This window comes from Musa acuminata, chromosome BXJ3-8 (genome assembly GCF_036884655.1).
Source record: "Musa acuminata AAA Group cultivar baxijiao chromosome BXJ3-8, Cavendish_Baxijiao_AAA, whole genome shotgun sequence".
NCBI lineage: Eukaryota > Viridiplantae > Streptophyta > Magnoliopsida > Zingiberales > Musaceae > Musa > Musa acuminata.
Window position 1 is genome coordinate 1,419,146 of NC_088356.1, and position 26,723 is coordinate 1,445,868.

A 26,723-nucleotide genomic window follows, 5' to 3' on the forward strand; every position below is an offset into this window, starting at 1 on the left:
TGAAAGAACACATTTCCAAATGGCTACCAAAACCTTTTTTCTCTGTTCAAATCCAACTCATGGGAATACAAAAAAGGATGTTCTTTTTTCTTTCCAATAGCATTCAAGCACATATGAGCTTGGAAGCCACCAATGGAGGATTCATGGACCATTGTAGGGCAAGGCACCCAGGAACTGTGGTCGCCATAAAACCAGTTATTTCAGATTCCCAAGGAATTGAACAAGAAAATTTTACTCTCCTACGGTCAGTCCAAATCCAAATTTGTAATCCTTCTTTCGGTGATCAACCTGCAGTGAAGCAATCACAAAAAAAAAAAAAAAAATCAAAAGAGAGATGGATCATGATGTTGAATGTGTAAGCACTTCTATCAATTATTTACGCGAAGATCACAAGATCCAACTTTTAATAACATGTATTTCCTATCTCATGATCATGATTAGAAATCGGGACGATGACTAAAAGTTTTAAGGATTTTAGAAACCATCAAATACACATGTTCTACATACCTCCGCGGAAAGAATAAAATTCACACCCATGTTCAATCGCTCCTCCAGAAAAGCAGCAACCACACCATTGGAGTCGAGCTTTCCCCTCAAGCGACACTGCAAAGAAAAAGAGTCCCCACATACCATGAGTTAGATATCCAAATATTTACAGATTAATAGTAATCATAAAAGTCATAATCCACCCACAATCTTGTATATAAGAGACTCATAACATCTTGATTATACAACAAAAGAAAAGAGGTCATTGCAATTCATATGCTTTTGGAGAAGCAACATCAGCAAAATACTCTTTCAGCAAGAAACTATTATATTGATATTAGACGGCACTATGAATTGTAGTTCTTGCAGTACATGTACTCGTAACAAATCCAAGTTGTCAAATATCATATCTGACTGTGATAATGGAGTTAGGCTAATAATCAAGAGATAGTCTTGGCTCCTACAGAAGCTGCAGCAATGAACTTCCAACAGGACATGTTTCTCTAGGTGCCTCTGCAATAGCTCAGACAACAGATTTGGAATAGAATTCATTTTTGAATTATCCAAACTGCTTCAAAGTTTTTGTTTGTGAAATTAGCATGCTGTCATATAAAAAACATAAAACATCTGAGAATGCTTCAGTCTCTACTTTGTAAAATCCAAGTCACACACATATTAAAAACAAAAGAGAGAATGATAAAATGTATCCTTATAAATCATAGCTGAAGCTATATATAGCTACGTACTATGTATGCATGCATTAGACATTTGCATTTAACAATTCTCAATTATGTTATGCATGTGCATATGGTAGTCCAAAAGGGCATAGCTTAAAGAACCTGAGCCAAGCTTGGAGACTATGCATATAATGTCATAAAACCATCAAAATGTCATAGCATCTAAGTCAATTAATAAACCTAATCAACATCTACAAGGTTATGACATGCAACTAAAAGCAACATTACTAAAAGATACTTCACACAAAGTTTCAGTGATAATTTTGTGCAATTTAAAAGTAAAAAGTCCGGAATTCATAACAAAAGTTCTATTGACAACCTTTATTTCCTATTTGGTTTTCCCTCCTTTTTTGGTTGTTCACAATAAAAACCATAGAAATGATTGAATTCACAATAAAATACATGGGAATGCATTATTTTTGGGTTACAGATTGGATCATTGAAGTAAAAACTGAATCAGCAGAAATCAGCATGATGCACATAATCCTATTCTGTAACATCACTAATGGGATGTTACATATTCCATGACTTGCAAAGCCATAATGTGTAAGAATGTCTTCTCTTAGTATGCAGATCTTATATAACCTTACCAAGACACTGAAGCCTGCCCTCAGATCTTAGATAAAAATAAAACTATAAAGAACATAAACTAAAGGGAGGCAAAACTCATTAAAGGAAATGGTTTCATTGACTAATTAAAAACAGCATTTTCATAGCAAAATGGGAATTTACCTGTCGAAGAATGTAATCATAACCAAAACTCGAAGTAGCATCTTGTGTCAAATGATTGTACATGAAATCAGATGCAAGAGAGACCTGCAAGAAGTGGTAAAGTTTATGACAGCAAATACAGAGTTAAATTTTCCTGTAACTTGAAGATCCCTAACCTTCTCAGATACTTTCTGAACATAGCTAAGTGCAACAATTCCAGTGCTTGCAACTTGCCCTGTTACAACCTGCATAAATTATTTATTACATTGTCAACAAATCACCCAACATAAGCAAATCCATAAATTTTTAAATGGAGAGCGTCTTGGCATATAGCTTTCAAATAAATTTTGACAAAGAAGCAAGAATGAAAAATATAAAAAAAATTTGATGCAGAACACACAGGCTGAAGCAGTACTGGGGCCAGTGGTGCCATGACCCTCACTGGCTTTTGGAAAAGAATAGGGCCAAAATTTTACCCCAGAAGGAAAAGAATAACAGACATAGGAAGGAAAAAAACTGAGGTAATAGGATTCTAGAATCCTAACTTTATGTGCCTCTTTCTGCCAAGAAAAAAAATTGAAATGAAGGAAAAAAGAAACAAGGATATTAGAATTTTCAGATTTTTCTAATTTTCTTGTTATCTAAATTCTGTGCAATCCAACCCTATTAGGATTGCCTTAGGTCACAGTCACCATTAGCAGCATCATGGCCAAATCTCATACATATCTTCCAAAAGAATTTTGATTTAATTAAGCGGACATTCAAAAAGATAAGAATTCCAAATCAGTGGGTATATGTGAACAATGACATCAGTGAAGTTATCAACAGAAATCCTAGTCATCAAATTACAACTATGATTGAATTAAATCCTCAATGTTGGCACAAGAAATGTTCAGAAAGCTGGTACACATAAAAGTGACAAAAGGGTAATATGGGCCTAAGCAACCTCTTTTTTGGGGTTTGGGAGAGGGACTTACTATTTTATCAGTGTTGTACCGAGCAGCAAAACCAATACCAGACTTCCTCTGATGACCAAGCCAAAAGATTTCAGTACCCAAGGATAAATGTGGTGAAATACTCTGCATTAAAAATAGAAAAAGCTTAGGTCAGAATGCCAAATAACTGGAAGTATGCCACACGATGAGAAGTAACAATTCTATCTTATTATCAGTTTGGCAACATTCCAACTGAAGCCTTACAATCCTCTGAGCTTGAATTGTTGCAACTTATTAAAAAAAAGGACAAATGTCTTATGTAAGTAGAATGCTGAATATGAGAGTCAATTTGTGGGTTAGAGCACCTACTCTCAACAATCCCAAGAAATCATTTGCTCATCAGAAAAGTGGAATAACCTCCAGATTCATTGAAATGTTTAGAAATTTGATATCTTGGTGATGAAGATGATTTATATCTCTTCAGCATGTAAAGTGTAGTCACACTTTCCTAAATCATGATAAGCAACAAAGGCGATCAAACAAAACTACATAAGCTTAGAGGTTGCTAATGTTTCACTGGCCTTTCAATGACACTTCCAATGGAAAACAAGTGAAATAACACATAAGCTTAGAGATATCAAACAGAATTCTTTATACTACCTTTTCTTAACATTATCTTTTTTTTTGTATATAAACATTGAATCAGGATTTTGGCACAGGTAATGTTGTTACTTCCAGCATTACATGGGATAATCACGAATTGTCATGTTACCAAGTGCTGTCTAAGAATAATCATGCTCATCATGCATGAAAGAACAACTCTTAACCAAGTATAACTAAAGATGTACCATAGGCTACTGCCTCAGACATGCATGAAGCTGCAAGAAAGTCTATCATGATACTTGAGAGAAACTCTATTATATTACTTGAGAGAGGACTATCTTACACCAATAAGTTAAGATGCTAACCAAAAATGCAAATCACTATTAAATCCAAAAAAAGTATTGACGTGGGGAAATCATGATCAAGTCTTCTGCGCACCAGTTTCCCCTTTTCTTAAGTCATTGAGCAACTCCATTTATTATGGAATCATACGGACAATCTTATGATACTTTAGGTGAGGGGTCTCCTCAACAAATTATGGTGCTTAATTCATTATTAAATCCATCAAAATAAGTCCAAAAAGATCCACAAACCACACAATGTACTTACTTGGATATAGTTGGCACCATAGAAGGCATTATTTCCTATTTGAAACTGAGTCCTGTAATCTGTTCCCTGTACATGCAGTAAGCATTCTGCATTAGACTTTAAAAAGAAAAAAAAAGAAAGATTGGCCATGAACATTGTGAAAATGACAATGGTAGGTAGCAGTCTCCATCTACTTACACAACATAAGGTTGATTTCTTCCCTTTTTTAATATAGTTGAAGATATGGCATATACTGGCTTGATAGAGCATGTGAGGTCAATATACCATACTAATGGTCAACTAGCAAACAAGCACAGGCATGGTACTTAATATTTCAAATTGGTTTCATGACTTGTTAAAGACTTAATCTGTACTATTTCATGAACCTTGTGGCAAACTACTTAAGTGTGATAATAAAAATAACCAGTCATCAAGCATCAAACCAAAAAAATATATTATCCAGCAAATTTAGCTGTAAGAAACAAGCCATATGAATAAGGGCCATGTTTTTACCTTATGAACATCTGCCATAAATGATAAGACTAGCACTAAAGGATGTTGCGCAAGTATACAATACAGATTTTATGTTTCTCCATCATCTACAGATGCAAATGCAAATTTACAGCTTCCTTAAAGTAAAAGTACCCATGTATAATTCATCAATTCCATAAAAGATCTCTATATAGTAACATTTGAAGCTACTAGTTACTGCTGTTAAGACTGGATGGATTATGATTAGATTGATGGATATTTAATGGACAGCTAGCATGAGTACATTCAGTTCAGATGCACCATACCAACTGTTGCATTATAAGATTGTAGACAAAGTTTGGTAGTCTTCATAATGAGGCTTCTCAAAAGCAATAAAGACCAAGACAAATCATGCAAGTGAGACCATGCACCTTTTCATCTCATTCAACAATTTACAATGTAATATTAAATTTGTGGGCCATGTACTACTAGCATAAAGGTTAGTCATGGAATTGAACCTTTATCACAATCAAATAACAGATATGAAGTTGGATATTTAAGAAAAGATCCAAACAAAGTCCTCATATATAATTGAGTCTGTATTGATCATATACTAGACTGTATAGTACTTTATTTGAAGCTTCATTAAAATTTGTAAATTACATAGGCTGTATGAATGATATAGTAGCCTTTGAGACAAAGGACATGCATATTAAAAAAAAATCCAGAAAGCAGAGTCATCTATCACTTTCAAGTTTCACTAGTATCGCATGACAGATTATTCAGACCTTCACATCGTATTTACCTAAAATAAGTTGCAATCAGTATAAAATTTCAAGTTATTATATTACCAAGACAAGTAGATCAAGAACCTAAGTTTAACAAAAATAATTTAGTTAAGTTGCAGATGCAGCAGATCAAGTAATTTTTTGTTTGTTGCTCATATTAACATTGCAAATAACTGATAAGAACATTTACTTGAGACATGAATAAAAAACATATCAGAAGAGTACTACCGAATTGCCTGGGTGACTTCATATATTTCTAAATTTCTGTGATCTAACTGACACTTCAGTATATATATCTTGACATCTGGTCAACTCCCCACCCCTTCGCCAAAAAGAAAAGACTAGGCAAACTAATTTAAAGCCTTTTTTTTCGAAAACCCAGCTGATCATGCACTTCCATTGAGTTCCAGCATCCCTGCTCACACCTTCCCACCCTCTCTATTGGAATGAATGTAACCATTTATCTACACATTTTTGGCCTACCTGTGAGAGCCAGTATGAGATTATGACAAAATCTGCACTCTCAACTCTCAAGTCATGTTATGCATTTCACAGGGGTCTAAGAATTAAAGGAATATACTGCTCCAAATATTAATGGCCTATTAGCAAATAATTAGCTTTAACCATTACATCTGTGTAATATCAAGAACTATTAATCAAATTGCTAAATGCACCAGAATAAGAGATTTTGGAAAGACTAACCTTGTAATCAAAGTTAAACATTCCTTGGGAGAAATGCGGCTCATTTGTGAGCTGTCAATACACATCAGAAATAGTAAACGATCATTGACGATGCCAATAAAGAAAAAATTGGTACTTCTCCAAGTGAACAAAATTACCAAGCACCTGAGCATTTATCTTCAAAGTGAGATTATCAGTCAGATCACATTTTACTCGTGCATTTAGTCTTCCATCAGTCAGTACCCTTCCAACAAGCATCAACTACAATATTGCAACATAACCATCCATTAAAAAACAAAATTTTATGGAAATGCACTGCAAGAAAGAAATTAAAAAAATACAAAAATACAAACCTTTGGATCAAGAAAGTTGGCACCAAATTCATAATGTGCAGTAGGAACTTTGAATGTGTCAGAAGACTGTGATGGAACCTCCATCGATCCCATGAAAATGCTGTAGGAAAGTATTCAAATTAAAAATTATAAAGGTTATACCAAGAAGTCATCAAATATTAGTTAAACTACCTGTGGCTGAGTGAAAATCTCTGATTTAGCCCTTTTGTGAAGTCAAACTTCAATCCCTCAAAAAGCTCTGGCTTCAAGGACACTGTAGGAAGCAATGCAAGAAGATATTTAGAACATAATCTGCAAAAGACCTCATCTAACTTACCCGTTGTTTTCACATTCTTTTATACTATTAGAATTAGTTTCTTCTGCACTCAGTGGGTCAAAAACTCCCATCCTCTTTAAAGAAAATTCACGCGTGCTTGTCAAAGTCTATTTTGAGTGTTTTTGTAAAAAGAAAAACCCTCTAGATGGAGACATAGGTCAGTATACAATTCCTCCTTATACAACAAAAATGGTAATCATAGACACAGGTCAAGTATCCAAAGCGTGCGATCATCGATAATATGGTGACATCAGGGAATATTTCAACCATCTCACAATAGGGCACAAGTAAGCTACAATGTTTACCTGTCAGCTTAAGATACTAATATCATTCTTAGTATTACCAAGCCAAAATTAGATCGCGACAATTACGACCATAAGACACATCTTTTGTACGTTGGAGTTGATCTTTTAGCAAATTAAGTAAAAGAAGAAGTAAGAATAGTTCTAAGCAAAAGGGAAATAAATCAACGAAAAATCGAACGCGATCGTCTGGAGACTCACTCAATGCCTCTCGCTGGATCTCCTCGAAGGGAACGGGGCAGGGGAGATTCAGCCAGTCGACATTCTTCGGTTCCGCCTTCTCATCCTGCTTCGGAGGCAGCGCCACCGCGAGGCCGACGGCGGTAGGGGGCGGGGGCGGGGCGGCGGCGTGGCTCACGGAGGACCCCATCGGGGAGAAAGCGGCGGAGAGCGCTCAAATTCGGGTCGAAGCCGACCCCCTTTCGCTTCCCCTCTACGCGTGCGGGAGCGGGAGAGAGAGAGAGAGGGAGAGGGGGGGGGGAGGGTTTTCTTTTCGCTCCCCGTGTGCGTCACACGGCTCTCGAACTTGTAGCGCGGTCGCATACGTATAAAGGTACGGCGTATAAATAAGTCCAAGCTCGTGGATCATAGTTGCGCTGGTCTCTCATCTCGATCGTTCGTTCCTCCTCCATCCTACCACATCTCCATCGTCCATTTACACGACCTTCACGAAGTTAAAAGAGGGTCAACTAAGAGGGTCAACTAGGATCCAAACTCGTCTTCCTCGAGAAGAAGTGGTTCGATAAGCACTCCAGTTCGGTGATCTGAATGAATCCATCCATCGTCTGTACTCTATTTGCATTCGAGTCTCACGAGCACCGAGGAAAGGGGACTGTGCTGCTGCAGACACTGCAAATCTCACAATATAGCCAAACCATATCACTTCCTCGTCTCTGCGTTTCTGAAGTCAGTAGCTTGTGTGTATCCTCGACCTGTTCCATTGCAGATGCAGTTCTTAAACCTTCAAGCCACATTTCACCAACTTCCGTCCCTCTCCTCCAGTTCACTTATTTAGTACATGCATCCATGAGATAACTAAAGGAAAAAGGAAGAAGAAAAGGACAGAGAAGCAGATGGGGTATGTTTCCATGCGCTCCTGAATACAAAGAATCAACAGCCATCAATGCCAGTTTCTGGTTCAGCTGCAGGTTCCAATTCATGGTGAGTGGCCATGGAAACTTTTTCCTTCTTTACAGAAAAAAAAAAGTAGGATGTATAAATGTATAGATTTCTATACATTAATACATGATCTTCCCACGTATTCACAAATTATTATTCTCTTCCTAATAACCCCACACATCCATAATAGCAAAGTATCGGAAACATTTATACAGGAGGATTCTGAATAAACCACAGCAGCAATCAACTACTGGACTATCTTGCTAAACCACAGATCATGTATTTGTTTCTTCTTCAAGGATAAAAAGAAGGGGTAGGTGTCATTTATAATGTAATACATGAAACAAATATTTAGCATGCCAATAACCATTCATCTACAAGAAGGTGACAAGAACTGCAAGGAAGATGTATGTATGTGTTTGGAATGATTTTTGAATACCTATATCCAGAGTCTTGGGCAGGTTGGAATGGTTTGTTTCTGTGGGCAACAGAGTGCTGAAGAGTCTGCTAGGACTAGTAGAAATGGTGGAAGAAAGACCACAGAAACAATGTTGGGAAATTTGTCGATGAGAACATCACTTCGGCGTCGTCGCATTAAGTCTGGCATAGGAAGACATCAAAATCTACATAGTGCACTGCAAATACGGGTAAATAGGAACCTCATAAAACTTCCAAGGAAAACATCACACTACAAACCAGTCAAGTTCTTTTCCAAGATATCATGATTTAATTGCTAGCGAATCAAAACCAATGTAGGAAAACTTTTGCGACTCCCATCAAGAAACTAAAATCTTTCTATCAGCATCCTGAAATTTTCAGCTAAGCACTTCAAGATGAACTCATGTAATAATCATTTCTATAGGGAAAGATAGATATTAAAGTCTATTGCATTGGTTAAGATGGATATAGCATTTGATGCCAATGCAAGCAAACACATCTCTCAAATGCATTCCACAAGGTTATGGTCAATTCATTTGAATAAAATACGTCCACGATAATTTACTTCATGCTCTCAAAATCTGAGACACTTTCATCAATAATTAATTATGATGATAGAAAATATAACCCGCATATAAGGTGCAGTCTGCCACTGCCATTGAGATATATCTACCAAGATACACATGTAAACATGTTCCAGAGCCTTCAAAACAGGAACAAAGCTAATGAACACAAGTTAAGAGTCTACATGAAAATACACAAGTTCATCAGCAGATCCGATATCTTGTAAATTTTTTAGCTAATCATATAGCACATTGGCTGAAAGAAAACAACCACACATCATATACAACACCACTGTGGCTAAGTAGAAAATATGTAAGTGTCTTTGATCAAATTTTCCAGTTTAAACACACTATGAAGGTTTAGATTATAAAGAAGAGTGAAGTGGCTCAAAAGTCTAATCTTGACTACTACAAAACCATCTCGTTAAGCAGTTCGCATTGCCACATTAACCTAAAGTCATGTTCCTCGCTACCCCAAGATCACTTCTTTGTTCCAACTTTGTGAAGACTAGCAAAGTAATGAAAACAACAAAGCCAAACACCATCTGCTTACTCGCTCTTTCGAAGCTCTCCATCACCATCCTCTGCGAATGGAGCAGCACTGTGGCTTGCCAATTTCTCCTTGATCTCTTCCTTCTGGTCCACGCTCCCTGCCGCCTTTTGCGACCCTGTCAACCTCGCAAGCATAACAAAAGACATCCCGCCGAGCACATTGTTCAAGCACCTCAGCACCACCACCGAAGCCTTGAAACCGGCGGACGGCAACGCCTTCTCCATCACAAACTCCACGCCGTTCAACGTCTGGTAGCGGAAATTACTGCTCAATCCCATGTGTATCGCCCACGTCAGAGCATTCAGCACCGTGGGAGGAGGCTTGTTCGGCGTCTCGAACTCGGGATCCATCTTCTTGCGCAGTGCGATCAACCCGTTCGAGATGGCGGTCCCCGCAAGGCCCGCGGCGAAGCCAACGGCGGCAAAGGTGGCGCCTTTGTAGACGAAGGTGCCGAGCCGGGAGAGGAGGGAGTAATGGCCGGGCTGGAACATGTGGCTGGTGGGACAGGCGGCGAAGATGCCGGGAAGGGCGGAGGAGGCGGCGGATGCGGAAGTGGGGGCGAGGAGGTACATGAGGACGAAGTTAACGATGGATCCCACGACCAGGGTGCAAAATACGAGGTCGAGCTCGTTGAGGCCGAAGTTGGGGCGCGAGGCCATGTCGCCGAGGACGCACGAAGTGACGCCGACGAGCTCCTCCATGAGGACCTTGAAGGGGAACTGGGGATCGGCAGAAACCCTAGAACGCCACCCCTGGAGGAAGAGGCCAAGGGGGCCGCTAGGATCGGACGAGGCCGGCTCCCCGCGGTGGCGATCATCGTCAGGGGCGCCATCGCCGCCGCTTCCGCCACGGCCGTTATCACCGGGGCCATTGGGTGGGATCGAGGATCCGCCACCGGATAGCACGGCGGAGTCGGGGGAGGTTAGGCTTTGCGAGAGGCTAGGGTTTGCGGAGCGGGGAAGGAGGAGCCGGAGGGAGAGGGAAGGGAAAGGGCGGGAAGAGGAAGGGGGCGAGAAGGAAGGGAGGTGATCGTGATGGGTTCCTCCAGGGAAGCGGCAGATCCCGGCACGGTTTGGGAGCGAGGAGAGGCGGAACTGCGGGGCGGCGGTGGCGGTAACCATGGTGGCGTAGTTCCCAGGCGAGAGAGAGAGAGTGTGCGGGGATTCTTAAGCAACGACGAATACTGTTCTGGTCCTCGATCGATTCGCTGCTTTTAAGAGCGCAGAAAACAGATCGATGAACGAATGAAACGAAAAGTGATGCGACCGAGCGAATGAATACATACGTTTCATACTCGTACATGTGAGAGACACTTGCTGTTTCCTGTAAGCGAGTATATACGGACGGAGAAGCCGCCACTACGCGGACTTTTTGAAGTTCCCCGTCCAAGTCGGACTTCGTTTACCCGATCTGCCCTTTAGGGCATCGCAGTGATGGATGGTTTTGGTGTGACATCATTAGTAATTATGTTTCCTCGAAAGGGGTATTTGGGGGACAAAATATGGGATTTAGAGGATTCTTTTCTTTTAAGGGTTTTGTTTGATTTAGAAATTCTGATTTCTCTCTTAGAATGTTAGGAAGAATCATTACAAAATGCAAAAAGCTTGGAATTATCAATCGAATTTATCATATAGAAATTGGAAATTACACTTCCAAAAGGAGCTTTACATTTCCATCTTCCAAAGATTTGAAATGGAGTATTTGTCTTTGTAAATTTCAACATAGCATACATGTTCCTCCAAATATAAATACAAAATACCCTAAAATACTCATAATGTTCTCATAATTTTTAAAAATACACTAATCTGAATTAGAATTTTAACTATTTGTTCAATTGACATATATTATTATAAGAATTTACATGCAACTTTCTTTAATTTTGCATGAATATATAAATGAATAAATATGAAAATTACTAACTTGGAATGATATCTATGCTAATTATATAATTTATAAAACACCGAATGTCTGAGATGAGACAACAAGGGTCTATTGCGTAGAAAGAAACAGTATTAACGACACAATCTTAAGTTCTACAGAATAATGAAGGATGATGATATTAGATTATGTGGTACTTTATAATTAGATAAGATGTATAATTGAATTAATTAAATTTTGATGATCACGAATAGAAAAGGAATTAATATTATAATAAGAATAATTGGGAATGTGGAAAAAACTTTTCTAATAACTTATTTTAGACTCTCTACTCTCGTCTATAAATAGATAAAACCTCTAAGGATTAGACGATACATTTCATAAAGGACACAGTTGAAAGATTATAATTTCTCTCTAACTTTTCTAAACTATCAATGGTCATATGAAAAGATAAGAAAATAAGAGAAGGAGAGTCTAGTTTTACTTACATTGACAGTAATTTTTTGAATTAAAAATGATGCCTAAATCACATAAAGATCACTATATCATAAAAATTGATATAATATTATTTGATTATAATTATGAGATTTTGAGCCCATGGCTCTATCTTCAGTGGATGATTGCAGAGTGGGGTGGATTTTGTCCTACACAATAATAATAATTACGTCCACTAATAACAAATTGGAATCCCATATATTAAAATATAATTTTAATTTTTTAAATAAAATAAATATATATTATAATTTAATTTAATTTAATCTAATCAAACCAAAATTTTAATTCAATTCGTCCTATATTATTAAAAAGTTTATATCATAAATATCATTCTAAGCAATCAACCGCACACCAATTTGGACCATCTGCAGTGGGGAAAACCATCAAACTGCGACGGTTTCGTCACCCATGGTTTGTGTACCCGCACACATGTCTTCCTCTTCCAATGGTCTGAGACGAAGTCCCACAAGGCCGCACATCCCCATCTAATTAAAAGCAGCGACACAAGACATCAGAATCAGTGTGCTCTCCGTTGGCCGATGAATAACCACCAACTTCTTCATGCTATTTATGCCCCCAATCTCACCTTTATCTTCGTCTCATCGCCTCCAGCTCAAACTCAGATCTCGACATGGCTTCCCTTGTTCTCATCCTGGCGGAGCTCCTGCGGCCGGAAAAGGCCAAGCTGCTCACCGCCGCCGCCAACTGCCCGCCCAGCACTCGCTTTTCTCGTGATGTCGTTGCTGCTGCTGCTGGTGCTGCCGCCGGGAGAGGAAGGAGCGACAGGTGCAGAAGGACGAGATCGTCTTCTGAGATCGACAGCAGCGTCGATGCGTTCGAGGAGGATCCCACCGAGGCGAAGGTCTCCGTGGAATCCATTTGGTTTTAGACTTCTTGTTCCGAGTGACGGTGGCTGTAAATGGTGGTTGGTGTCTTTGATTTTTGAGTGTCGTGTAGCTCTTTGAATCCATCGCTCGATGAACAGCTTGTGGACCTGTAAAAATTAGATGGATGTGTTTATATCATTTTCAAGTCCTTTCAGATTCTGAATTCGTGATGATTTTGGGCCATTGTGACGTTCGTGATGCACTTATTATTATTATTATTATTATTATTATTATCTAATAAGAGAGAGCATCAAAAATCAAATCGTCCGTCCATATTCCAGCACCATCCACGTGGCAGCAGTAAGCGATTATCCACGTGGCAGTGGTAAGTGATTCGGGATGATCGTCTGTCCTCGTACTATTAGACGTCGTATAAGTCGATGTCACATATTGTAGAGTCACTCCAGAAAATTTGAAACGATGTCATACGGTATGATTCGTACAAGTCAATCGACACTTGCACGTAAGGTATAAGCCATCCTCATTTTGAGTTGATTGTCATTAAAGGATCAGGTACGATCGACCATCCCTTCGTAAGTATAAAAGCCAACTCTCTGACCAATAAAAGGGAATTTCGTACATTCAAATTACTTTTATTCTATTCAACTATAATTTAAACTTCAGAGAAATCGAGTCAGGAAGTCCCTCTCCCGATCTTGATCTGAGTAGAGGGGCTAGCTACGAAGAAACAGGTGACTGAGACCCACAACTTAACCCGACTCGATGCTTACTTCCACCACTCGAGTTTCCATGTGAACGACTTTATGTATTCGAGATCGGATCGAGCTATGCTCGAAGATGGCATAAAGGTACATAAAAATAGCATCTACTGCAACGGCATCCTCTCTTTTCTCTATTACTCATGTTTTCCCATCATCCTTTCTCTCTTCAGTGACCTTTTTCTTGAGATTAATCCTGAGGGTGATTTCATTGTACAAATTAAAGATCAATTAGATCAATTGACCGAGATATGTGTCAATGCAATTATATATATATATATATATATATATATATATATATATATATATATATATATATATATATATATATATATATCATCCCCTCTCATATATATCATTTATCATCTGCCTAATTCCAAGATTTGTTAGGAGAAAATAATTCACTTCACATTTATGTAGTACATTAATATCATTAAACTCGAAATTTCGACATATTGAAAATCTTATAAAAATAAATAAATATTATTTTTTATATAAAAAACATAAATTAACCCAAGCGATTCAGTGAGCTATTATCGACATTTTCATACGGGATTCCAATAGGATACTTATCGTCTACGTATAGTACTCGCAGTTCTGCCACGTGTTGGTTCCCCGCCAATTTCTCTACGTATCATATAAAGAAGACACTAATCATCTACGTATAAATCCCGATTTCTTGGCGCCAAAAATACGAAGAAAACGAGGGAGAAGATAAGAGAGAAAGCATAATAGTCAAAGGACGGTTGGTTCCCGCCAATTTCTCTACGCCTCTACTCCCCCTTCTCCAACTCATTCCCTCTCCCTCTTCCCATCCAAACCCCAAACTCTCCCTCCTACCACCAATATCCACTCTGTCCTCCTCCTCCCTTCCTCTATCATGCGACCGCCTCCTCGTCCCTTGTAGCCGATCACCTCCTCCTCCTCTTCCTCCTCCTCCTCCTCCTCCGTCATGGGCAACTGCTTCACCAAGGAGGACGCCGACTCCGCCTCACCCGATGCCGCCGCTGCTGCCGATTCAACCTCGGGCTCTGATCCCATTGACGCCGCCCCCATCCAGAACGCTCCCATCTCCACCGCCACCTGCACCTCGCCGCCCAAGCCGGCCGCCATCGGCCCCGTGCTCGGCCGCCCGATGGAGGACGTCGGCGCCACCTACTCCCTCGGCAAGGAGCTGGGGCGAGGCCAGTTCGGCGTCACCCATCTCTGCACCCACAAGGCCACCGACGAGAAGCTGGCTTGCAAGACCATCGCCAAGCGGAAGCTCGCCAACAAGGAAGACATCGAGGACGTGAGGAGGGAGGTCCAGATCATGTACCACCTCGCGGGGCAGCCCAACATCGTCGAGCTGAAGGGGGCCTACGAGGACAAGCAGTCGGTGCACCTCGTGATGGAGCTGTGCGCCGGCGGGGAGCTCTTCGATCGGGTCATCGCGAGGGGCCACTACACGGAGCGGGCGGCGGCGTCGCTGCTGAGGACGATCGTGGAGATCGTGCACACGTGCCATTCCATGGGGGTGATGCACAGAGACCTCAAGCCGGAGAATTTCCTGCTGCTGAACAAGGACGAGGACGCGCCTCTCAAGGCCACCGACTTCGGGCTCTCGGTCTTCTTCAAGCAAGGTTTACTTTCTCCATCCTCTTCTCTCTTCCTTCTTGTTCTAGCTACTATTTCTGTGTTGATTCAATGAAACTCTGCTTTGCATCTGCACGAAACAAGGCAAATTCTGCTATGAGAATAGCTAAACCTTCTAAATTGCTTTCCATTTGAATGGTGTAATACCCACCACTAGAAATGGAATTGAAGCTAAGCATAGACATGAATCCATATGCAACTCCAGCAGCTTTCTGAGATTCTTCAAATTCGACTATGTTTGCAACATACAGTGTGATCTACACTATGTTGTCTTTAAACAGTTAATGCTCATCTTCTCCAACACTTTCACCCATCTAATCCTCATGGACTACAAGCAAGCACCGAAACTTTAATCTTGCCTGCTCCTCTCTGTACACGGATCTGAATGTGATGTTACAATATTGAACAGTTCAATCACTTCTACCGAGTCTTCTGCATCTTTGTTCATCACTTCTGTGGCCTCTAAACAGTTTTACTGTCTACAGATTATCATGAAATTTATTTGCCATTGACATACTGCTATCTTTTCCCGATTTTTTTTTGTTTAACCTTAATTTAATGCTGTAAATTTCACTAAACCTGTAGCAATTAGCATAGGGAATGATGTTATCACCTACTGCCATAGCATGTCAATTCAAGTTCATAGAGCATGTGTTCTCTTACCATGATTTCTCCCATAGAAAGGAAGATAACATAAAAGACCTCTTCCCTGATCTGCAGTAAATGCCTTCTCCAGACTGATATCATATTACCTTTTACAGATAAAGCCTACAAAATATTTAGGTGGCCTTTGCTCCAACTGAACAAATAATAGTCCAGCAAATGAAGCATGTTTATATCAAAACGAGTTTGATACTATTAATGCATTAAGAAATTCTGTACTCTTGCATTTTTGGGAGGAATTGTCTTTAGTGTTTTGCTTATGCAGCATTTAATCTTATCTGGTTCGCATGTCATCTATAGCTAACAACTTAATTAAAATCTGTCCAAAACAGGTGAGGTATTTAGAGACATAGTTGGCAGTGCATTTTACATAGCACCTGAAGTCCTCAAGCGAGCATATGGGCCAGAAGCTGATATTTGGAGTATAGGGGTGATGCTCTACATTTTCCTCTGTGGAGTTCCTCCATTTTGGGCTGGTAATTTTCTTTTATGCAACTTTTTACGGTTTATACTCCCTAAATTGTGAGAATGAAGGGTAAAACTAATATTAATTCCAACAGAATCTGAACAAGGGATCTTCAATGCAATTCTACAAGGACAGATCGACTTCACAAGTGATCCATGGCCTAACATTTCACCTGGTGCCAAGGATCTTGTCAGAAAGATGCTGAAGTTAGATCCCAGACAGAGGTTAACAGCATTCGAAGTTCTCAGTAAGATTTATTTTCATCTCAATGGCATATTTTGTAACTTACCAGCATCAATAGATTATTTTTTGCTCGACGAGGACTTGATCTAGGTCAACTTTGGTGCTGTGCCCTAATTAAGCATACTTCAGTTGTGAATCAATCTGCAAGAGTAGGTTTCATTTATTTTCATATGCATAGCAGAACATTTCTCAGAGTTTTCTGCTTTTCATGATAGGATTTCTAGGCTTCATTTGTCATAGTAATAGGCACTGATGCATGTTTAAGATTTTTAGTTATGTTTCTTCCTAGCTTTGCTGGTGCAGATTGTAATGGTACTGTTTGCAATTGCATTGCATAAATCAAATTTTGATTATTGTAAAAAAGACTAATTAGTTAGCTGCAAATCTTGGAGTAAAAAAATTTATCCAAAGAGAAAAAAAATGTATCCATATTTCAATCAGACATGTTCTGATCACTAGGCAAAGGCCAAATTGGTAGTCAACATAGTATTTACTTGTTCTTGACAAAATCAAGGCAGACTTAATTTCGAAGACAGAGAACATTCATTTCTTATTATTCTTTTCTATTCCTTTTGAGGGGTGGACAAAATGCCATATAAGTTATATCCAGAGTCTCATACCACAAGTATAGTCTCTTGCTATGTTTTTGAATACACAGCTTCTTTCCTTGGATATCTTGATGATAATAAATACTGCAGATAGTTCTCATCTAATTATGACTTACAATTCAGACCATCCATGGATCAAAGAAGATGGAGAAGCACCTGATACGCCACTTGACAATGCTGTTCTCAACAGACTGAAACAGTTCAGAGCAATGAACCAGTTTAAGAAAGCTGCTTTAAGGGTAAACTTCTTGCTTTCCTGTTGACATATTGCATCAACTCAAGGTCCACAGAATTTGCTATATGATTGACTAGTATTGCTTAGTGAAACAATTCAAGGATCACTAGTGGAGATGGAATCATACCACACCTCACCTTTTTCTTTTAGAAATTAGAACCACAGGTAATTCATTGACCTGGATGTGATACTAATTAACTTTATGGTCTGGATTCAAGTTTAACAACAAAACATAGTAATTAGCCGGATATCGCACAAGATTTTCTTTTATTTTGAGCATGAAAGCTTAAAAAGAAATCATCTTTTCATTCTAAAAGAAAATCTTTTTCAAGGAAAAACAATTAGAAAGCTGTTGGGTCACTTTTTGGAAGAAGAAAGGCATTCATCAGTCACAAGGGTCTAGTTGTGATCTTTTAATGCATTTTTATTACTAAATTTAAATATCTGCAGGTAATAGCAGGATGCTTATCAGAGGAGGAGATCAGAGGCCTGAAGGAAATGTTCAAGAATATGGATTCTGACAATAGTGGAACCATAACTCTTGAAGAACTGAAACAAGGTCTTGCTAAGCAAGGAACAAAGCTATCGGAGTATGAAGTCAAGCAGCTAATGGAAGCTGTATGTTCTATATGCATTCAAATCTTTCTAGATAATTCAATCAATGTAGAAGGAAAGAGCCTAACTGTTGCACTAACTCTTTGGTTCTATAACAATATAATAACTTCTTAACACAGGCTGACGCAGATGGGAATGGAACTATCGATTATGAGGAGTTCATTACAGCAACGGTGCACATGAACAGAATGGATAGAGAAGAGCATCTATATACAGCATTCCAGTACTTTGATAAGGACAACAGTGGGTAAGTTTTGACCACACTGAGAATTCCATACAACTTATCACATGCCATGAGCATTGCTAATGTTGGATGATAGATCAAACAATTTGATGACCTTATCAATTTCTGATTAGTTTTATTTATTCTTCTTTAGATATATTACAATGGAAGAACTTGAGCAAGCTCTGAAAGAGAAGGGGCTATACGATGAAAAGGAAATCAAGGACATAATATCTGAAGCCGATGTGGATAATGTAAGTAGAAAGAGACCATGCAACAGCATGAATCAGCATATTACTAGATAATTAATGTAGAGCTCAGAGGCCTAGCCAATTTGTATATGAATAGCTGTTTGAAGAAACAAAACTAACACGATCTTTTTTCCTGCTCTCTTGCAATATACAGGATGGAAGGATAAATTATGATGAGTTTGCGGCCATGATGAGAAAAGGGAACCCGGAGCCAAATCCAAAAAAGAGAAGAGATGTGGTTCTTTAACCATATACAGAGAAGAGGAATGAGAGGAACAGTGTTGTATCCAATATTTTGGCATGCTGGAGAAATCATTCATAAGATTGTAAGCTAATCAAGAGAGGACAAAAGAACCTGAACAGCTTCATAGTGAATTATATTCATAATCTTCATGTACAAAATCTTGCTTGTGGGGATCAAGTTAGGTGGAGAAAATCTCAAACATCTTGATGGCTTTTGAAGGTGTCAGCTTTTCTGAAGTCCATGATAGAAATAAGCAATCTCATGTGAGCTAATCCCTACAATAGATTAATTGATTTAGAGAATTTGCAAAGTGAATAGTGTGTAAACCTCCAGCAGCTGCAAATGGATCTTATAAACATACATGAATGCATTTTTTTTTTAACAAGCTGAAGGTGTTGTTAACCTGAATAAAATCCTTCCTCATTGGCAGAGTATGGCGGAAAATAATCTATTGAGAACCTCACTGTTCAAATGATATGGGATAACGAAAAAAAGGGGGTGTCCAATGCACAAGGCTCCTGTCAATGCAGAGTCTGGGGAGGGTCAATGTACATAGCTTTATTTTTAAATATTTAAAGAGGAAAAAATGATATGGGATGTGAAATATAAATAACATTGACAGCAGAAATGGTAGAACATGAAGTTTAGCTTCCTTTTGCAGTGGATATATGAAATGGTTTTGCACTCCATGCTGAAATGATGACAACTATATTTGGCATCCTTAATTCTGTAGTAATACTTATCAAACTGTGGATTGAGAGTGAGAAATAATCTCAACACAGTTTTTGAGTTAAAGGAGTCTCCTGCCGAACAATTCTTGAAGTAGAAGCTGGTAAAGCTGTAGAGGTGTGATGAATTAAGATCAGTTGATTAGGTAGGCTTTCCAGAAAATGATATATTATGCGCATATCGGTGATATTTATCGAAATATTTGTCATAAGCTTATTCTGCTATGGAGCATCAGCACTAACTATGTGGATGATGACATGAAAGCTGCATGGTTTGAACCAGTTCACTGTCTTCAATCTAACATATGCATCACAACCATCATTTTTGGATACGCAAGAAGATCTCGAAAGAACTACCGAAGAAACAAGGAATACATGGATCCCAGGAAGATCAAATACATGATTGCTGGCTTATTTATTTTCTGGCTACCTTGGCTCATCTTGATCTTGATCACTGACGGAAAAAATAGTTGCGGAGCAGATTTAATGGTTGCTATATATGTTTACGCAAAGAGTACTGCCCCATAGTGTTAATTCAGCATAAATGAACAATTGAGATTGAAAACAAGCTCAGCACACCTCTTGGCCTCTCTTCCACCAATTTGCTTTGCATGTTTAACTGAAGTCTTCTTACAAGCTATAAATAGAGGGGGGGAAATGGAGGGCAGAGAAAAGAAAAGGAAAACAATGAGTGAGAAGAAACATGGACATCCTCAAAAGTAGGTGAATTGAAGGTTGAAACATTCCTCCATAGGCTTTAGAAAGATCATGGAACAAAGTGGTGGTCATGGTTTTGTCAAAAGCAATCCTTCTTGGCATGCAAACGCTTCTTCTATAAATCCATGTGTTCGGGTTGACAGAGAAGTTCTCCAAGCATTTCCCATCCTCCCTTTCTAGGGAAGAATCATGGCGAAGCGCTTGGAGGTACATGATTTAGCAAGCATAAAAAAGAAAAAAAGAAAAGGATTTTCCCTTTGCTTCTTTGATGTTTGAAACGAATTGATAATTAGTCTTCGAATTTTTTAGCACGAAGATCATACCTTTTTTGTTTTGTTTTTGATAATTAGTTCTTTAATTCTCCTTTGTTAATATCTGAAGTCAGTAGATATAGATAATCGAGCGTTACCACCTGATGAGTTTCATCTGGTGTAACAATACATCATGAAAATTTTACCTTCTTATTTTTACTCTTTAAAGCTTGTGTTTGTTTCCCTGTACTGTTATCCTCAGTTGGAGATGGTTGACTTAGCCTTGCTTTGTCACTTTCTTACTATAATTTTTTGGAGGATCAAGCTTTTTTCGCTTGTATTAACAATCAGCCTTTCTCTTCTCAAAATAGCCCAGCTGTTCTTCTAGGCAAATTTGAAACATGTTCTTGTTCACTGGATATCAGAGCAAGATATGAAATAGAATTTTTCTTTTCTTTTTTTTCATTTTGGAATCTGTTTAATTTTGAGCTAGTGCCAAAAATGTTTGAAACTTCAGATGCATGTGAATTTATTTCTTTTTCTTTGTTTTCTTCTATCAGACTAAGAACTACAGGTGGATATGTAATGCACCTAGAGAGAGAATGAGAACTCTTCCATTTCTTTCAGTCATTTAGATTTGGCACCACTGTCCCTTATTTCTTTAAGCTTTGCTTAAGGAGTTGGCCATGTTAAGCTGCTTCTTTTTTCTCTGTTGCAAGTTTATCTGATGTCTATTACTGGAGATACTGCCTCAATGTTGTGATCCATAGAAACTCTGCATGACATGTCAAGATGCTTTTCTGCAATCCTACTATTAGACATTGAATGCTTGAAGCATTTGTGTTCCTTTGCCTCTATGTTCATCCGTTTACCGGTTGAATTGTCTCCTTTCAGAACAAGGAATGGAGGTCTGTTCCTCAATTTGGAGGGTGGGATCAAAAGACAGCTACACCCGACTACTCCATGGTCTTCTCGAAAGCTCGTGCAAACAAAAAACACAATAAGGCTGAGTTCAGGCCCTCAACCAGCCTCGGAACTGAAGAGGAGTTCATGGTTTACCAACGCTATAAAAGCAATGAGTCCACCAAGGTAAGAAATGGTTCTTCCTTGCTGCATTTCATTTTCTTTCACTATTTGATCCAAATTTCAGTTTGCGGATGATATGGTTTATTCGCTTGTTGGTTCTTCTATACATTAATCTACGACAACTACATGTAGACCTTACGACGAAAACTTAATCCACTCATAATTCGATAGACTGAAAGCTCACATGCTCTTCTACTAGTGTTCATTGAATTAGATCTTAAATAGTTCATAGACTACTCGAATCTGATCTTAATAGTGATACATGTAATAGACAGAGGTGAACCTTTTTTTCAGTCCTAACCAAGAAAACTTACCAGATCTGCAGCAATGCCTATATGGTAATAACACAATGTTTACAGCACATCCAATGGACTTCTTTCCATCTATGATTATATGTGAGAATGATAGATATCTATTACCATAAGACATTTAGGATCTTGCTATAGAGGCGGTAAGGCAAAACCTAATACATCCTTTATTGAACTCTTCAACATTTTGCATTTTATATGTTTCAAGGATCACAACATTGAGGCAGTAAACACGCAATTGCATTTTTATTGTATCATGTATGTTCACCTGAAGTGGCTTCTATAATTGACTTTTAATTTTGTTCAATCTCTTCCAGCATTACATTTTGCATGTTTCAAGGATCACAACATTGAGGCAGTGTGTATGTACAATTATCTCAAGTGTTTTTGCAGGATCACTACGTTGTATACTTAGGCAAGGAAACAGTTTACACATGCTGCAGAGCTTTCAAATATATACATGTTGAGCATATGCTGGTTCATTTTATAATTGATGTGCTTTTCGGGTTATGAAATCAATTCACATCTTGAAATTATAATTCTTGGAGATAATGGTACAATTTTCAATCTGGCGGCATCTCTGAACATCTCTTAGGTTTCGAAACTTCAAAAGTTTGCTTCAGTCTAAAGGTTTTCTAATGCAATCTTCAGGGCATTCCAGTGAACCATATTGGGGTTTTGCATGTACCATTGTGAGGTCAGACACTCATGTCTATGTGCAACAAGCACCCCTCTCATCTTTAAGCTACAGGGTTCAATCTATTTCTTCTTGCTCTAAGGCAATTAAACTTGATTTGTATTTAGGCATCTAATAGGATCATAAGGTTCCGACATAAGCTCGCACATCAATGAATAGTGTAGAGTTATCTCCATAGGTATCCTGCATCGATGAACCAAAGTTGATGTCGAAGTAATTGCACAAGTAGGATTTTTAATTATCACACGCAGGCTCAATGCAACACACTTATCTCCAATTGATAAATGGTGGTGCACATAATCACTCCTCCTGAAACAATAAACTAAGATCATCATCTTGTCGTATGACATTGGTTAAGAACCTGGTTTCGGAAAGAGTTTAACTGCTCTGAAGGTAATGTGTTCCGATTAATTAACAAGAAAACATCCTATTCAGTACAAATATCTTCATCTACCTCAGTATTTGAAAAGTCTATCAAGAACCAATGATGAATCATAAGACTAAATATATTCAGAGCAAGGTAGGGTATTTTAAGTGGAAATATAGGACATAGAGAATAAGTATCAAATTATCTTAGACTGATAGGTTTTATTTTCTTTTACATTGTATTGTAAATATCCATTTAGAACCCATTTATCATGTTGTGGTAAGTATGAGTCTAGAAGTGTCAGGTGATGATTGGTTCAAAATCACTCGTAATTAACTTCTCAGGGAGCATCCACAGAAGACTTGGCTTCCCAATAAGTTGAACACTCAGATCTACTATAAGTAGATATTTTCTCCTAATTTCTTTTAATCTGGGCCTTTTTTCTTATATCTTAAAATGCAACCAAAATGTTCTCTCCTTTTATGTTGTACCATTCCCGTGACACAAGATTGATACGTAGCGTCAGAACATCGATACATCACCTCTTTTTAGATGTCTTTCCTTTCGGTTTTGGTTAATTTTTGAAGTCTGAGGAATATTAGAGTCAGATGCTTCTCTAACCTGCACTGTTCAGATCTTACCTTAACAGGGAAAACACTTTCAAGTTAGGTGGCATCTCTAGCTTTGATTATAGCACTACTACATGATATTTTACTTCCCTCAGGATAATCGACTAGAAAATTTTGTTTTTATTGTTGTTTTAGGAATTGCCTATAAGGAAAATTTTAGAATTAATATCCAGATGTGGTGCATGAAAACAAACACAATTTTTGTTTATGATGGAATCACCTCATTTGATGTGTTCTCCTTGCATAAATCAATACAAGTACCTTAATCCTCTTCGGAAACCAGTTTGTGTTATGGCCTTGTCAAAAAATATATTAAGGGTTTCATCTTTGGACTCAGATGCCATCATTTTGAGTATTCATATATGAGGCTCAATTATCTGTTTCAGCTGAGTAGCATTGCAATCTGAATCATAGATGTCACTTTGGTTCAGCTCTAGAAAACCGGAATCTTGGACTAAATTTGGAAGTCTTTCTTCGACTTGATGTAGAACTAAAATCTTCTAGTTAAGATCTAGAAGTGGTGTTAGAAATCAGATTCTATAGCATTCATGCTTTAGTGCAAGGGAAAAATCAACTTTCTCGAAGAGTTTCAAGAACAAACCTCACCTAATGAACAGATAACCCCTCAGTGATTAGAGTCTCTTTGTATTCATGCTGTAAAAGAACATAACCAGTAATGATAACTCCATGGAGGCACTGCACATCAGAAAGTGAGAAGTATTTTTTCTTCAGGTGTTGAATTCGGATCCAGACATCCTGTTTCCAGAGTTAGAATGCAGTCTCAACAATTACCGTCACATTTCTTCCTTCTGTTTTTTAATGTGCTGAAATCTAACTACAGATCTACAAAGTGCAAGATAAAAATAATCAACATTCTATCGAGCATAGTAGCACCAAGGTTCATTACATTCTCTTTAATCTCTTCTTTATCTGTGCCACTCTTACACTCATCGAGCCATGGCATGAGATGAACATTAAATACAAATATAGATCCCGATAAGCTCATTGGATCAGTAAAAACCGGTCGGTGTGTATATGTTCGACTGGTATTTTGAACCGTGCCAAAAATTTTACTAGGAAATTTGTTCTACAATTATGGTAGTTTGATATAGGGGATATTGAAATCAAAACTGGTTGTTCATTAACCTTTAACATCTATGTGCAGAAAGGGAAGAAGTCTCTGCGATATCTCAGCTGCTTCATGGCCTGACTCTGAAAATGAGATGGTGTCATCAGTTTTCAGCAGCTTGCAGACTGTGTATGCCGAAGATTGGGGGGAGACTGATTACACCAAAAATCTCATCATCCCTGTTAAAAGAAGTGTCATGTGTGTTCTCCAGGATTTCATCTGTCTTGTATGCTCACCATGTTTCTCTACATTGTATCGAGCAAGGCTGGCCGGTATATATATCCATTAAAAATGCTGATTGCAAGAAAGATGTGTGTGTTGTTGCAATTCATTTAGAAAAAAATTATCATGGTTGTTTTTCTACCTTTATTATTATGTATCTCCAGAAGAAGTTAATATCTTCATATCAATCAATGCAGCAAGTATCAAGCAACCTAATGACTGGAAACATGAGCAATATGATTCTACATTTCAGAAGCACCTTGCCCTGTAAAGTTCACTTCATCAAGTGTTCTGCACAAGACTCCAACTTGCAAATTGGTAAAACAACTACTAGAATTGGGAATCAGTACAGTGATCTTTCGATCTTTGCATGCATTTGAGTACAATGTTCACGATGCAGGTGTGTCAGCAAAGAAACTTGGTCATCCAAGACATAAGTTGACCGTAAAGAATCTGTAACAGAGAAGTGGAGGCAGGTGAGACGAAGCTGATAGATTTGGTGTTGACCTGTGAATTTGCTACTGATGAAGCAGAGATACGAACGAGGAGCATTCGATGCTCACGATAAATAAGATTTCTTTGCTTCGTCTTCTCTCTCCCTCTACGTCATGCCTTCGGTCAGCCAATAACCCCTCGCTAAAACCGGATGTAGATTTCTCCTCTCTGTTCCGGAGAACAGCAGCACGTCGCCCCACCATGAAGACGGTCCCGGTGGCCATCGGCCGCGGGAGAAAGGTCGTGCGGATCCACTGCACCGACGCGGACGCCACCGGCTCCTCCGGCGACGAGAACGAGGCTGCCATGCGCCGGGTCAAGAGGCACGTCCAGGAGATCGGGTTTGAGGTGGCGGCGGCGAAGGCGAAGGCGCAGGTTGACAGGCGGCCGCTCGCGGCGGTTTCGGGCTCCTGCTGTGGGAAGCGGTTCCGAGGCGTCCGGCGGCGACCTTGGGGCCGATGGGCGGCGGAGATACGTCACCCAACGCGGAGGAAGCGGGTGTGGCTGAGGACCTTCGACACCGCGGAGGAAGCTGCCGGCGCGTACGACGCTGCTGCAATCAGGCTCAGGGGAGACAGCGCCGAGACCAACTTCCCCGCCGGAACGGCGGCGGCTGCCGGAAACAGGGACTTCTCCTCCGTTGAGGATGCTGCCGCCTCCGACAACCCGTTCTCCTCCCCGACGTCGGTCCTCTGTAACGGCATGGACAAGACGCCGTTCGACGTCCTGGGCCACGGCGACGTCGACGCTTTCGGGCTCAGCGTCGATCCACCGTTACACACAAGGGAGTTGTACCCACCGAAGTGGCCGTGTGGGGACGCAGGCGACGAGTTCGCGGAGTTCGCCGCGGAAGATTTCCTGCTACCGGCAGTCGAATGCCGATACTGCCCTTGCCTTGTTACAGTCGAAACGAGAACATATCGCAAGAGTGAACGGTAAATAGATAGTTAAAGGGTGGTGAGAATTGTAAGTTTCTATTATATTATTTCTATCTCCTTGAGATGGGGAGAACAAAAGTATCATGTCATACAGTACCCTAACCTTATGCTATTTTATTATTGTGTCATTTGGTTGGTGTATTGTCGCCAAAAGTCGTGCTACGTACGTGTAAGCCGCCATATTGCGGCATGCGTGGCACCATTTGAGCCGTCGATCGGGGTGGCGGGAGGGCCCAGCTGTGGGCCCGCGGCCTGAATCCTGCGGCTCCCTCGATCGGGAGATACGTGGCACCATCTCGAGATTCCCATCTATGTAGAATTTTTGCTCCCTAATGGATCGGATTCGCTGG

General features: G+C 39.4%; 4 protein-coding genes across 5 annotated transcripts; 2 read left to right on the forward strand and 2 right to left on the reverse strand.

The window, feature by feature from the left end:
* On the reverse strand, positions 1-7,464 carry LOC135644878 (mitochondrial import receptor subunit TOM40-1-like). The gene is made up of 11 exons (XM_065162823.1): positions 7,173-7,464; positions 6,525-6,606; positions 6,354-6,453; positions 6,166-6,261; positions 6,022-6,072; positions 4,082-4,147; positions 2,912-3,013; positions 2,111-2,179; positions 1,956-2,039; positions 508-603; positions 1-288 (listed from the first exon to the last, which is right to left on the reverse strand). Exons 1-11 carry the CDS (start codon positions 7,339-7,341, stop codon positions 232-234), a joined length of 972 nt encoding a protein of 323 aa, XP_065018895.1. The 5' UTR covers positions 7,342-7,464; the 3' UTR covers positions 1-231.
* Positions 7,465-8,427: 963 nt separating this feature from the next.
* On the reverse strand, positions 8,428-10,812 carry LOC135644375 (protein RETICULATA-RELATED 3, chloroplastic-like). Of its 2 annotated transcripts, none has more exons than XM_065161893.1 (2): positions 9,645-10,812; positions 8,428-8,725 (listed from the first exon to the last, which is right to left on the reverse strand). In XM_065161893.1, exons 1-2 carry the CDS (start codon positions 10,763-10,765, stop codon positions 8,707-8,709), a joined length of 1,140 nt encoding a protein of 379 aa, XP_065017965.1. In that variant the 5' UTR covers positions 10,766-10,812; the 3' UTR covers positions 8,428-8,706. The 2 variants fall into 2 exon arrangements, with proteins under 2 accessions (XP_065017965.1, XP_065017964.1); XM_065161892.1 differs by having other exon boundaries at positions 8,430-8,690.
* Positions 10,813-14,581: 3,769 nt separating this feature from the next.
* Positions 14,582-18,916, forward strand: LOC135644596 (calcium-dependent protein kinase 2). Its single transcript, XM_065162312.1, has 8 exons — positions 14,582-15,245; positions 16,254-16,397; positions 16,482-16,634; positions 17,362-17,477; positions 17,924-18,091; positions 18,208-18,335; positions 18,466-18,565; positions 18,717-18,916. The coding sequence occupies exons 1-8, from the start codon at positions 14,759-14,761 to the stop codon at positions 18,807-18,809; spliced, it is 1,389 nt and encodes a 462-aa protein (XP_065018384.1). The 5' UTR covers positions 14,582-14,758; the 3' UTR covers positions 18,810-18,916.
* Positions 18,917-25,276: 6,360 nt separating this feature from the next.
* On the forward strand, positions 25,277-26,482 carry LOC103994391 (pathogenesis-related genes transcriptional activator PTI6-like). The gene has a single exon (XM_009414713.3). It carries the CDS (start codon positions 25,496-25,498, stop codon positions 26,372-26,374), a length of 879 nt encoding a protein of 292 aa, XP_009412988.2. The 5' UTR covers positions 25,277-25,495; the 3' UTR covers positions 26,375-26,482.
* The last annotated feature ends 241 nt before the right edge of the window (positions 26,483-26,723 follow it).

Bases quoted from the DNA above. Each gene is read 5' to 3' on its own strand.
- LOC135644878 (XM_065162823.1), bottom strand. From the start codon at position 7,341: ATGGGGTCCTCCGTGAGCCACGCCGCCGCCCCGCCCCCGCCCCCTACC. The intron at 2,040-2,110 runs GTTAGGGATCTT...CACTTCTTGCAG, and splicing joins TTCAGAAAGTATCTGAGAAG to GTCTCTCTTGCATCTGATTT. The intron at 289-507 runs GTATGTAGAACA...GCTTCACTGCAG, and splicing joins ATTTTATTCTTTCCGCGGAG to GTTGATCACCGAAAGAAGGA.
- LOC135644375 (XM_065161892.1), bottom strand. From the start codon at position 10,765: ATGGTTACCGCCACCGCCGCCCCGCAGTTCCGCCTCTCCTCGCTCCCA. The intron at 8,691-9,644 runs GTAAGCAGATGG...TTCCTATGCCAG, and splicing joins GGAGAGCTTCGAAAGAGCGA to ACTTAATGCGACGACGCCGA.
- LOC135644596 (XM_065162312.1), top strand. From the start codon at position 14,759: ATGGAGGACGTCGGCGCCACCTACTCCCTCGGCAAGGAGCTGGGGCGA. The intron at 16,398-16,481 runs GTAATTTTCTTT...TAATTCCAACAG, and splicing joins AGTTCCTCCATTTTGGGCTG to AATCTGAACAAGGGATCTTC. The intron at 17,478-17,923 runs GTAAACTTCTTG...AAATATCTGCAG, and splicing joins TTAAGAAAGCTGCTTTAAGG to GTAATAGCAGGATGCTTATC.
- LOC103994391 (XM_009414713.3), top strand. From the start codon at position 25,496: ATGCTCACGATAAATAAGATTTCTTTGCTTCGTCTTCTCTCTCCCTCT.